General features: G+C 41.6%; 1 protein-coding gene across 1 annotated transcript in view; it reads left to right on the top strand.

The window, feature by feature from the left end:
* The window catches only part of LOC115015681 (receptor-type tyrosine-protein phosphatase U-like), a 209,475-nt gene that overhangs the window by 182,235 nt on the left and 13,958 nt on the right, over nt 1-13,282 (top strand). The window contains exons 19-25 of the mRNA XM_029443188.1: nt 1,201-1,237; nt 5,165-5,262; nt 6,658-6,774; nt 6,858-7,012; nt 9,036-9,171; nt 10,803-10,952; nt 11,946-12,260. Coding sequence (XP_029299048.1) covers nt 1,201-1,237; nt 5,165-5,262; nt 6,658-6,774; nt 6,858-7,012; nt 9,036-9,171; nt 10,803-10,952; nt 11,946-12,260 — 1,008 coding nt within the window. The remainder of the gene's footprint in view (nt 1-1,200; nt 1,238-5,164; nt 5,263-6,657; nt 6,775-6,857; nt 7,013-9,035; nt 9,172-10,802; nt 10,953-11,945; nt 12,261-13,282) is intronic.

The raw sequence follows: 13,282 nt of genomic DNA, 5'->3' as shown, positions 1-13,282 counted from the left end.
GCGCCACTAATAGCCTTCCAGACTGTGCACACTGTATCATAACTGCACTAATGCCAAGCTGAGCAGAGAGGAGACAGCCTGATCAGTCAGTGTCACGAAGGTAGAATTACTCCCCGAGCTGAAGATTCCTCACTTGTCAATCTACCTTTGATCAGCAGCCCTGGCTGCATGCAAAGCACCTCGCACCGCTGTGGAAACGCAGCGCCCTCCGTCTGCATGTAATGACCTGGCTCACGCACAGAATTAATGCCATATGTCTCTGTATTATAATACAGCCTAAACAGTGCAAAGAGATCTTTTAATAAAGTGGTAATACAACAGTGTAGAAATAATGCATTCAAAATGTTACCTAAGTAAAAGTATTATATGAATATGTATTATATCCCTGGATTATAATTGTAGATGATTAATGTGTTCAACGCTTTAATTCTGCAGCTGGTAAAAGAAGAGGTTCTTTTTTAATATATATATAATAAATCATCAGAATTAGATTTATCGCCAAGTAGGTTTAACATACAAGGAATTTGCTTTGATGTATTGGTGCATACTTAAACACAGTATGATACATTTAAATGCACAAATTAAAACATAAATACTATAAAAAATATTATAAAATAAGAAATGTGCACAAGAAAAATAAATATTTAAAAAATACATTAAAACATTACTGTAAATCGATATGTACAGTATATCTATAATAATAATAATGAATGTTGCTTGTGAATTTCACAAACAAAAATAATATTTAATAACGTAATTGTTGATTGTATTTAGTTTAATTCTTAATCTGAATCTTCAAAGTAACTAAAGTTATCACAAAAAGTACAATATTTCCCTCAGAACTGTCGTGCAGTAGAAATATAAAGTAGCAGAACTGGAAATAAGTTAAACACAAGTACCTCATGCGTGTACCTAAGTACAGTACTTGAGAATGCATTTAAAGCAGAGCGACATCACACGATGAAATATCGTCAGTCAGAAGCAGAGCAGAAATTTGGCAGAGCGCCGACATCAAACCAGCTGCGATGAATAAGAGATGACTGAGCTGAAAGTGGGGAAGAGAATGGATGTGAGGGGTGACATGAGAGTTAGAGGTCCCTGAGTCTCACTTCATCACATGCTCTTGTAATTATTAACTCTCTCGCATGTCTTTTTCTTTCTTTTCTCCCCCATCCTTCTCCCTGTCTCTCCGTCACGCAGGGTTACCAGCGATCAAATCACTTCATCGCCACTCAAGGTGAGTGTAAAATACCCAGCGGCGGTGTTTGTTTGCGTGCTGCATCCCTTATACAGCAGCTGACGATATTAAAATGAATTCACTGAATTATTAATGAGGAAACAACAAGGAGCCCGTGTTGCCTCACGCTCACATCTGGATTTCCACCATGAAGCGTCACTTTCTCCGCCTGTGAGAGACAATCGACTGTAACTGTCACTCAATCTGCACTGTAACTCCTCACTGAAGTTCTGCTTGTGTGTGTCTCCTCCCCGCCATCTGCATGTGTGGCGCGTTGTCTCTCTGATGTCAGTTTGATACTATATAGGCCGCGTTCCCCAAGCGGCACACACACACACACACACACACACACACACACACACACACACACACACACACACACACCAAAAGAAGGAGAGGAAGAGACATCCTCTTCATTCTCACCCGGCTCTGATCCTATTTATTCAGTGAATATGTTTCCCACTTCCTAATCCCCTCTGATTTCTTCCCATCTATCACTTTGGTCTCAGTTCTACGGCTTCACAACAGTAACGTGGAGAACGTGGAGAACGTGGAGAACGTGGAGAACGTCGCTCTCTGTCTCGTCTTCCTGCGTACGGGAGTGCAGGCAGACGTGGCTCAATGTGCTGTTCAAGTCGGAGTGATTTGACTAAAGTTAAAGAATCTAACAAAATGTTAAAGTTTCTTTGATTCATAAAATAGAATTCTGTTAATTATTTAAATTTTAAAATAAACATTAGTTTGACATATTTACTGCTAATAAAGAAATAAAGAAAACCTTTACCGTGCAGAAGTTTACAGCACAGCTTTGTTGAATACTCGATTGTGATTGGTCAGTGACGGCATTCAGACCGTTGCTATGGACACAGCGAGAAGACGTTTTGTTTTAGTGGAAGCAGTGAAACTATTTTTAAACCAACATTTTGGGACAAATGATTGATTCCTTTAGTGAGCCGGTCATTATTAATGACATTAATAATGAATAATTATTGTTATTATAAGTGCTGTCGGGTTCATGTCACAGATGATGACTTCACATCATCACACGTACAAATAAACAGACAAACAAAACTGTAAATCAGCTCGTTGTTCCGTATAAAACTGGAAAGTTACGACATTATATTTCCTGACTTCTTGTCCCACATGGCTGCTGCTGCTCGACAGAGTTCAGAGCTGCACACTCAGACGCAGCATATTAAACAGATTACACATAAAATACATTTCAGACACTTTTAAGACTCTCCTGTGTCAGGATGCATTCAGGCACCGTGTTGAGTGTAGGTCATCCTTGGAGCACTGGGAGCCCAACACACACAATGGCTGTTGTTTTGGCAGAAAGGGAAATGTTTAGGTCCACAGCAGCGTGAGGACAGCCCTGTGCTGATCCACAGATGGAAATCTAAGGGCAACTTGAAGTGGTTGTGTGCGAGCGGGCAAAGGTTGAAAACATTGTATTATAGATGCAATTCATTCCTTTCACTCATGGACACATGCAGAGTGTGTACACGTTCACTTACACACACAGCTTACAGTTCATACAGTGCATTATTAAAGCTGTCACTCGCCCCTCACACTGCGTATGCGGCGAACATACACTCGTGGCGAGTCCTGGGTGGTCGGCTGTCACGGTTCAGGCTGATTTGTTGCATCTCTGATGAGTCTTAAGGCAGCAGGTGCTCTGGGCTAACTCTCTATTATGTCCAGAGGTGAGGGGGGGGGAGGCGGGCGAGGGGGAGAACTGCCAAGCACACTCTGAGAGAGTCCAAAGCGGCGATGTGTTGTGCTGTGCATGCAGATTCACCCAGCTGGGCTCACACATCATGTGTCTCTCAGCCCGTCCCTCCGGCGATGCATTAGTGCTTCTCCTGCTGAGAAATTAGCATCTCATGTCACTAATACAACAGAAAGCAGCGCGGTGATCGCTGACAGAGGAGCGAGCCGTGCTCACCTCTGTGCAGAGGAGGGAAAACAGTGGTTAAAGTAGCCGCCCACGTGTTGGTATTAAACGTACACAGGCTCACGTCGGGTCAACTAAAGAGCGATATCTGTAATGAAAAGGGAACGCTCTGCACATGCTCTGATCTTTAACAAGTGTTTCTCCTCCTCCTCCTCCTCCTTTCGTATCTGTCAGCCTTCGCAGGTCTTTGCATGTTTGCCCTGGAGCATGTAGTCGAGTGCGTACCTTTTGATTAATCTTGTTGACAACCGTGGAAGAAAAAGCAGCGAGAACAAGAACTTCTGAGTGGAGACGAAACAAAGTGCTGCTTTCTTTGAATCAGCCAGAATGTTTTTCATCCCGGGCGTCACCCCTTTAGCTAGCTGGTGTTACGCTCTTAGTTATTGTCAGGAAGTCCTATGAAAGGTACAATGTGGCAGCGGGCGAGGAGCTCACAGATAAACAGGAAACGCATCCTTCGATTGAAGTGATTGCGATCCAAAAGTTGTTCCTCAAAGTCAAGGAAGTGGCTTTTTCTCCGCTCGCACCGAAAGCACTTTTACAATGTCGAGGATTCTTCAATTTCTAGTCCTTTTTGTTTAGAGGGTTCTCAAGGATGCTGTTCTCCGCGCTCCTAAAACAACCACAGTCTTTTGCACAACATGCATTTCCTGCTTCGGAAACAAGGAATGAACGAATTTGAGGCGAGAAACTGAATCTTCACTCGTGTTACATCATCAGCGCCTGGAGTGTGTTTTTAGGTCTAACACGACTCCAGGAAGTGTTCCTCACCAAACATGCTTCGATCTTCACTCATGTTACATCTATGAGGCTTCATTTAAACTTCAGATGTAGCTGAGCGACGACGAAGAGGAGAGGCGGCCACAAAACATCTTTGTTTCTGTTGCGTTTGAATAAAGTGTTATAATCAGCGACGTCTGTGGCCTTGAGGAGAGAACTTTAATTATATGTAACACATTATAATGATTGATTTTATTACTTATTGTCTAAATAGTTTTCCTGTTTATAGATCTCTTTTAAACAATCAATGTACAAACATTTCAGACGTGTAACAAATAATCAAAAATAATTAAATAATAATTAAAAATGTACATAATACATAATTCTTCTTTAAAGATGTCATTATAAATGTATAATTGTTTTGTATTTAATAGTTTTTATATATTCTTTGAACTCGGATGAGACGGGCTTAACTTTAACATTTATATTTGTAAAATGTACCAAATGTAATCATCACGTCCAAAATGTGTTATCACACTCTTACAATCCATTTCAGTTAAATACAATATAATTGCCCCACATCTGAACCGGGTGTGATGTCACAGTTTTAATGCATGTAAGATAATTATTACAAATAAACACAGATGTGCTTTTGTGTAAGCGCTGCGTAAATACACCTGAAGTGAATTATTAAATAGAATCTGCTCTGCCAGCTCATAAGAGACGATAACCTTCTCTTAAAGTCATCAGGAGTCGGTCGTCAGTCACAGCGGACGAGATAATATTCCCATTAAACAACCTGCATGGGTAGAAATAAATAGACATCTTGTTCACTAAAAGCGCCGCGGCGTGTTTGGCACAGGAGGCGGTATGAAGGAGGACCCTGTGATATTATCAACGCCACACTGTAATGAAATCAATGAAAGTGTCATCTTCTCCGGGAGGCTGTGATTTGTGTCTGCCGCCGCTGCCTGAGAAAGGCACTGCAGGAGCTTGTTTGCACAATGGCGGAGGATTTGTGGGTGTATTGAAATGACATTTCTCTGTAGTATTGGGAGAACACGGAGCGGGCAATAGTTCACCAATGACACATTGTTACTCTATTCCCTGGCATGGATTACACAGCGCCTCTACATTGATGGTTATTGCTGCTATTTTCTCTGACTTATGGCTCATCTCTCCGCCCTCCTTATCCTCCTCTCTTCCTCTTCCTCCACCTATACATCTCCTGTGTATCTCCTCCTCTGCAGGCCCCAAGCAGGAGATGATCTACGACTTCTGGCGGATGGTTTGGCAGGAGAACTGCTTCAGTATCGTCATGATCACCAAGCTGGTGGAAGTGGGCAGGGTGGGTTTCCCTTCCCCTTTTGTCCTGTGACCTCTCCAGCCACCTGTGAAGATGGATAGAGGGGCAATGCATTTCTGCAGCTTATCGTTTCACGATGTATCGCAAGAGCTGCTGCAGCTCTGTGTTGTGGGAGGACATGGCCGCCGCCGTCTGAACATGAGTGATCATCTTTTGCTTTGGTGGCTGTGCTCCAAGGTCAAAGCTTTGATGTATCTGAAGGAACCTTTCATTAACTATTCTGGAGGTTTTTAACTTGCACTGAACAAAATAAAATCTGGTCAATTACGGTACCACAGCCAAAACCTTTCTTAGTGTTGAGCGCAGTGTTCAACATGCACAGTTGTACCTGTCATGTCTTCTGTGGTGGTACGGAAGCCCTGAGAGGACAATATGTCTGGTGATCCGTTTTCTAAGTCTAATTTACGAGTAAAGATTCACCAGGATAATCTTTTAATTTAATGCTCACCTCAAAGAAAACATGATTTTAGTTCAATGGGGATTGTAGTCGTGCCCTTCAGCCTCTTGTGGCCGAGACGAGTATTACAACAACAACCACTAAAAATAATTTCTGATCAAACTTACTTTTCTTAGAAAAATGGCAAAAAATAACATTACCTTGCAAAAAACAATGTTCTCTCCTGTTGTGCATGTAAACATAAATAAATAAGGGAATAGATCAGAACAAAAATGGATCACAATCATTTTAATTTCTTTGCATTTACCTCTCCAGGGCTGTTTGTAAATCACAAGTCCTTTTTTAATGTTCTCAGTAACTGCTAACTATTTATTTAATATAACAAGTGATTGAGCGGCACCATTAAAACCTCAGGGATGTTTTAGCTACCAGAGACTTTAGTGATTATTGTATGTTTTTGTGAAGTAACAGACAAACAACGTGTGTCAGCCGTGATCACGAATTAAAATGTGAAAATATGAAGAATAAAAAAAGGAATAAAAGAAATAACCCATTTCATCAAGAGTGCCCTTTTCGCCTTCTCATCTTCCAACAGTCTTTCTCAAGGCTTTGTAGGTCACAAAAATATTGCATTTCTTTGGATCAGAAAATGAGTCGGCAGCCTGAAGCGGTGGAAAGTGTTGACACCACAAAAAAACACTGCGTCAACTGAAATAACAAAATAGCCATTCACTTAAAAACTTAGTGGAGGTTCGGCTGCAGAGAGAAAGTGTCTTACCTGACCTTAGTGTCGACACTTTATGTGATGATTGGAAACACTGGTGAAGTCCAAACATTTAGCAAAGGTCACAACAGCATCAGAGCTGCTTGTGAATATGTGTGTGTGTGTGTGTGTGTGTGTGTGTGTGTGTGTGTGTGTGTGTGTGTGTGTGTGTGAGAGAGAACTGAACTCTGAACTGAACTGTTTGTTGTTTGTCCAGATGAAGTGCTGTAAGTATTGGCCTGATGACACCGAGCTCTACGGTGACATTAAGATAACGCTACTGAAGACAGAAACACTGGCGGAGTACACTGTGCGCACCTTCGCCATGGAGAGGGTGAGTCTCGTTGTAAAGCCTCGGCGTTGTGTACGTTTGTGAACTCTTATAATAAAACCTACCTTCCCGTTTGCTTCTTGCAGAGAGGTTACCCTGCCAAGCACGAGGTGTGCCAGTTCCATTTCACTTCGTGGCCCGAGCACGGGGTGCCGTACCACGCCACCGGCCTGCTGGCTTTCCTGCGCCGGGTCAAGGCCTCCACACCTCCGGACGGGGGGCCTGTGGTGGTCCACTGCAGGTGACGCATCACTTTGTACAATCAGATCTTGCACTTCATAGTAAAACTACAGAGTACAGAACCACCGGTCCCCAACCAGTGGTCCCCAACCACCGGTCCCCAACCAGTGGTCCCCAACCACCGGTCCCCAACCAGTGGTCCCCAACCACCGGTCCCCAACCAGTGGTCCCCAACCACCGGTCCCCAACCAGTGGTCCCCAACCACCAGTCCCCAACCACCGGTCCCCAACCAGTGGTCCCCAACCAGTGGTCCCCAACCACCGGTCCCCAACCACCGGTACGCGGGTCATCTGGCACCGGGCCGCACAGAAAGATTGAATAAAAAAATATTTTATTTTGAAAGAGGTTTTATTTTGAAAAATCACCGGATACATCTGTCTCTGCGTCTGTGTCTCTTGACACATGTCAAGACGCTCGTCTGTCACGTGATTCTTTACTTCAAAAATTTAAGCCCACAAGCAACAATGAGCGTCTTTAAAGAGCTTTGAAAAGGGGAAAGACCCAACGAGGAGTCACTTAAAATACGTGTTTATCTCTACAGGTGATTCTCATGCACCACTCTGCAGAATACACAGGCTCTCAAATGAGGCAACGAAGCCTTTAGAACGCCGGCTCCCGGCATTAAAAGACGAGCACTGGGAGTTTATTGAAAGACAGAAACATGAACAAGAAGGACATAAAGATTGACTGATGGCACCACATCAACACATGCGAGTGCACAGAGAGCGTCATACTTAGTGACTAACCTGTCGCTAAGAGAAGAAACCTTTTACTGTTGGTGAAGAAGTTATCCCCAGAGATACAAGCTCAGGGCTCCCACTAACTCAGCTAATAGAGTTTTTTATGTCCCACACACACACACACACACACACACACACACACACACACACACACCGGTCCGTGCTGCAAAAAAGGTTGAGGACCGCTGCTTTAAAGTACCAAAGGTAAAAGTACTCATTGTGCAGAACGGCTCATTTCAGAACGATATCCTGTCAATTATATTACTGGATTATAATTATTGATGCTTTGATGTTGCAGCTGGACAAAGCAGCAACTTAATGTAAAATAATACATCATATTTTATATATAGTACAATATATTCTCTGCAGTATAAAGTAAAGAAATACTCCAGTAAAGTACCTCAAACTTTTACTGAAGTACAGTACGTGAGTAAATGTACTTAGTTCTGGCCTCGGAGGTTCTTCTGCTCTTTAATAAAATATTTTTGATCTTCAACACAAACTTATTTTGCTCTGTTTCCGTTTCAGTTTGTGTTTTTCTACATTTCCTAAAATAGCTTCCAGCGTCTTGGTGCCGCGTAGGTGGAGAGCACAGTAGTGACAAAAACACAAACTGCAGAATGAGATCCGACAGGATGTTGTGTTTCACAAATAACCAGCGAGAAATCCACAAAGAATGAACGTCAATGTTGGTATTAAAGGTTGTGCAGGACGTAGTGACGACAAATCAATCCAGCCAAGGACCCGTTCTCCCTCTCCAAGCCACAGACCGAACTCAACCGGTTAACTCTCTAGGGTGTAGTCTTCTCCCATTGGTCCATGTTGGCATCGTGCAAGTCATTAACATAGTGCTGCATATAGACACCTGATACACATATCTACACTGTGAGAAATAAGAACACACACAGGGACACTGCAGGTTTATCATCAACATGCAGATTCATCGTCTGCCTCCCTTCCCCAGATATCTGACTCTGGCGTCTCAGAAACGATGTTTAACATTATTAATGCAGATTCATTTTCTGTTCAGTGGTTTTTAAAGTCTTTGTCACAGAGGTAGACCCACAGAACATAGGGCATTGGTAAATGTCTTTACTCTTCAACTAAAAGGCTTTTAAACTCCAGAACATGATGGTCACTGCCGTTCCTTTCTTTCCTTCCCGAACAAAGCCCCTTATTATACTCGACTTTCTCCATCATTACTAAGTTACTCCCCGCTTAGCCTTCTTTATTTCAGCGATATATATATTCACCCTCCGTCCTTCTCCTCCCCTCTGCACCAGTATGGGGGCAGGCAGGACCGGCTGCTACATTGTGCTGGATGTCATGCTGGATATGGCCGAGTGTGAAGGAGTGGTGGACATCTACAACTGTGTGAAAACTCTCTGCTCCCGACGCATCAACATGATCCAGACTGAAGTGAGTGGGAGGGCGGGATGTGGTTAGAGAGGCCGACACACAGGTCTGCACAACATATTCCACCGCTTGTACTGTATGTTTGACATCTATTATGATTTAAACATGGAGGAAGTGATACTCAATTAAAAGTAGCGTTAAACTGAAAGTACAAATAACAGCAAACGTACATAAAGCTGCATTATTGGACTTTTTTTGAGGCAGCGTGAAGCTAAAAACACAACATCTGCTTTGAGTTAAAGTCGTTATGGCCGACAGTCGGCTATTTCTATATCCAATAGACATTAGCATCACATTAGCATCACATTAGCATCACATTAGCATCATTTGGAGCCAGTATTCACTCTTCTTTTAGCTCTGTTTTGGTCTCCACCAACTCAAAAATATCAAATAATAATGCATTTTATTTATAGAGTGCTTTTCATTGTGCATCGTTACATTTATAGGTTGAAATGATCATATAAAACAACACACTCACTAAAAACACATTTCTGAAATGTCCCGTTCAACTTCTGTGAAAGCTGCTAAATGTTCCACGATGTTCACCAGCTCGTACTAACTTTGTCTGCATACGTAGCGTACAGGCTGACCGACCAGAGCTTTTCCTCAAATATCCTTAAAAACAACGTAAATGAGCGAAAAACCAAAACAAATCGCTAAAAGACAAACAAGTTCCGTAGAGCTGATTCTGGATGTAAAAGTACTGATTTTATTTATGTAATGAATTGATTCTGTAGCTTTGTGTTTAAGACTTTTATAATATATTTATCTGAATATATTATCGTAGTGGAGTCAAATATATACATTATTCCCCGAAGAAATGTAGTGAATAAAAAACATATTTAATTTTATTTAAAAAAAAATTTCTTTATTGAAAATTCATACAGATATATTAAAACAAGAAGCACTTATTTGAAGTATAATTGTTGAAACTCTCGCAGAAGTCATTTTGCGTCGGAGAACACTGTCGAGTCTTATTAAAAACAAGTATTGAATCATATACTCTCTTTAATTGTGCACGTGGTTTTATTTAAAATCCCCATCTTCGAGTAAACAAGCCAGAAAAATACACTCATTATTTAGAGTAGAAAAACATTTTTAAAATGTCGTCTCATTAACGTGTGGAAGTGGAGACGCTACAGTAAATACCAAAACAATAGTATTTATCCTCGTGTTCGTTCCCACCGTTCAGCTGGAGCTCGTCTCTCCAGTTGAATAAATATTTTTTTGCAATTACAGAACACATTAAAAAAGATAAACAAGCTGAAGAGGGACAGTTTTATGGCTGTAATTCTGAATGTGTCCTCGCCTCTCTGATCTTTTGTTTGGTTGGATGTCAAAACAAATGTCCTAGTTTCCTCATTAATTGCTCAGCTCGTGACGATATTTAACTATTGTGTGCAAGCCGTGATTTCGCTCCTCTGATGTGTGTTTTCTGCACTTTTCTTTACCCCATCTATGGACACGTTTCTGCACGTGGGCATGGAGATGTTACGAATGTTTGACCCGTGTGACCATTCGTCAACATTCAACAGCAGCGATTAAATTCTGCATTGTTCCTCACAAGTGGGCGATTAACAGCTCGGAGGTGCATAAGTGCAGTGAGTGTGAACGTGTGAATGTTCCCCCCTCAGGAGCAGTACGTGTTCATCCACGATGCCATCCTGGAGGCGTGTCTGTGCGGAGAGACGGCCATCCCCGTCAACGAGTTCGCTCTCACCTATAAGGAGATGCTGAAGGTCGACTCTCAGAGCAACACCTCGCAGCTCAGAGAGGAGTTTCAGGTAATACTCACCAAAACCTTTTCAAGTTTTGATTTACCTCCGAGCTGAAGTCCACACGTTTCTGTTTCTAATTGTTATGCAAACACATAACACTTCGTACAAGATGAGACAGAATCAGAGCATTTACAGAACAATAATCACAGTGTAGATGTAAATTGTAGTAAAAGTATAAATGAAAAGGAAATACTCAGATAACTACTTTTAAAGAGTCCTTTCTTCACGACTGCAGCCTGTACATGTTGAAACCCCTGCGATGCCCTTACATGTCCTCCGCCTCACCGTGTTCCGCACGAGCCGCGCTACAACTTGACTTTTTATTATTTCACCACAACTGGCTGATTTCTCTGATTGAAGCCGGGAGGTGTTTGGTGACGCTCGGGTTGTTAGAGATAAATGATTAGTCGGCGTGAGAGCGACGGCCACCGAGGCCGAAGCTGCTTTTTTTGAATCATTAATGCGTTAAACATAAACCTTTAGCTCAGCAGAGACGTTTCAGACTCCAGTAAGAACGTTTGTCTTTCGTCCAGTTCAAACCAGCGATCGTGACGTTATTGATCGGTGACCTTTGACCTTTTCTTTCCTCGCGCCGCACGCTCTCTCCGTGCGGCTCGTACGATTATGATTGCGACTCGTACTCCCAATATGAAGCCGGTTAGATGATCAGTTCATTTCAATTTCCTTTGCTTCACAATGTGCTCATTCAGAATGTGTGAGATCGTGAGCGTGTTTTCATCCTCGTGGGGATTCTGCCTGATGATGAACGTGTCTTTAGAGTGACCGGAGATCACTGGAGATAGTTGTGCTCGTCAAGTATTCGCCTCCGTCCGTCTCTCTTTGATCCTAGTCCGCTGCGTCTCCTCTTATCACGATCTTTATTCTCAGTCTTTTCATTTTATCTCTGCATCGGAAATGTGAACACATTCTCAAACACGCACGGCGACCTTTTTTAATTATGGTCTCGACACGCTCTGTTCTCCTCCGCTCCTCGCTCAGACTCTGAACTCGGTGACCCCTCACCTGGATGTGGAGGAGTGCAGCATTTCTCTGATGCCGAGGAACCGCGAGAAGAACCGCAGCATGGACGTCCTGCCGCCGGACCGCTCCCTGGCCTTCCTCGTCACCGCCGAGGGCGAGAGCAGCAACTACATCAACGCGGCGCTCGCCGACAGCTTCCTCCGACCCGCCGCCTTCGTGGTGACGCCGCACCCGCTGCCCGGCACCACCACCGACTTCTGGAGGCTCCTGTACGACTACGGCTGCACCTCGGTGGTGATGCTCAACCAGCTCAACCAGTCCAACTCCGCCTGGGTAAGAACAGAGAGTCCAGTTGGAGATTAATTATGTCATTTTATTATTAATTATTTTATTATTTAGCCAAGTGTAATTTAAAAACCTTCTGCGACACATTATGTGCCATTTACACTGACATTTATTCTTTATAACTGATGAATCCATAGATTATTACTCTATTACTAATTGTTATTAAAAAGTAAAAAGCAACCTTTTAATATTTCCAGCGTTTTCTAAAAAATAATATTATTAATTTCCTTTTGGCAAAATAGAAAATAATATAATAAATGGACATTGCAGCCATGCACTGAGAATGTAACAAATATATATTTAGGCAACTATTGCTCAAGTTTAAAAATAATTATATATATAGTTATATATATAATTATATATATGTATATATATGTATATATAATTATATATATATATATATATATATATATATATAATTATATATATATAATTATATATATATAATTATATATATGTATATATGTATATATAATTATATATATATATTATATATATATAATTATATATATAATTATATATATAATTATATATAATTATATATATATATATATTATATATATATAATTACATATAAATAAATACACGTTAAAAAAACGTTACGTTCTTGTCCAGTGTCTCAGATCATTTTGTTTGTCGACGTCATCTTTAAATAACTTTATCATTGATCATCACAAAACGGAGACAAAAGAGATTTTCTGAGATAATTTCTGTGCATTATGTTTAGTTTTTTAGTTTTTAGTTTCTCCGCCATGTTTCAAAGACTTAATCCAGAGACAACAGCTTCACTTCCTGTTTCTCATCCTGAGAGCTGCACAGGTTGTTCTGCACATGGGCTGGTTTACGTCGTCCACCTACGGAGACGTTGTGCATCGTAACACAGACCCAGCTGTTTGTCTCTTAACATGTCCTGCCCTGTGTTTAAAGACCGCACATTCTTGTGACCCCAACAGAGAGTTGTCATATTAATTTTCCACTAATGGTTTGTTTTCCACAGCATTATAATATAG

This window comes from Cottoperca gobio, chromosome 11 (genome assembly GCF_900634415.1).
Source record: "Cottoperca gobio chromosome 11, fCotGob3.1, whole genome shotgun sequence".
Taxonomy (NCBI): Eukaryota; Metazoa; Chordata; class Actinopteri; order Perciformes; family Bovichtidae; genus Cottoperca; species Cottoperca gobio.
The sequence above is the reverse complement of the archived record's forward strand: the minus strand, read 5'-3'. Positions and strand labels throughout refer to the sequence as shown.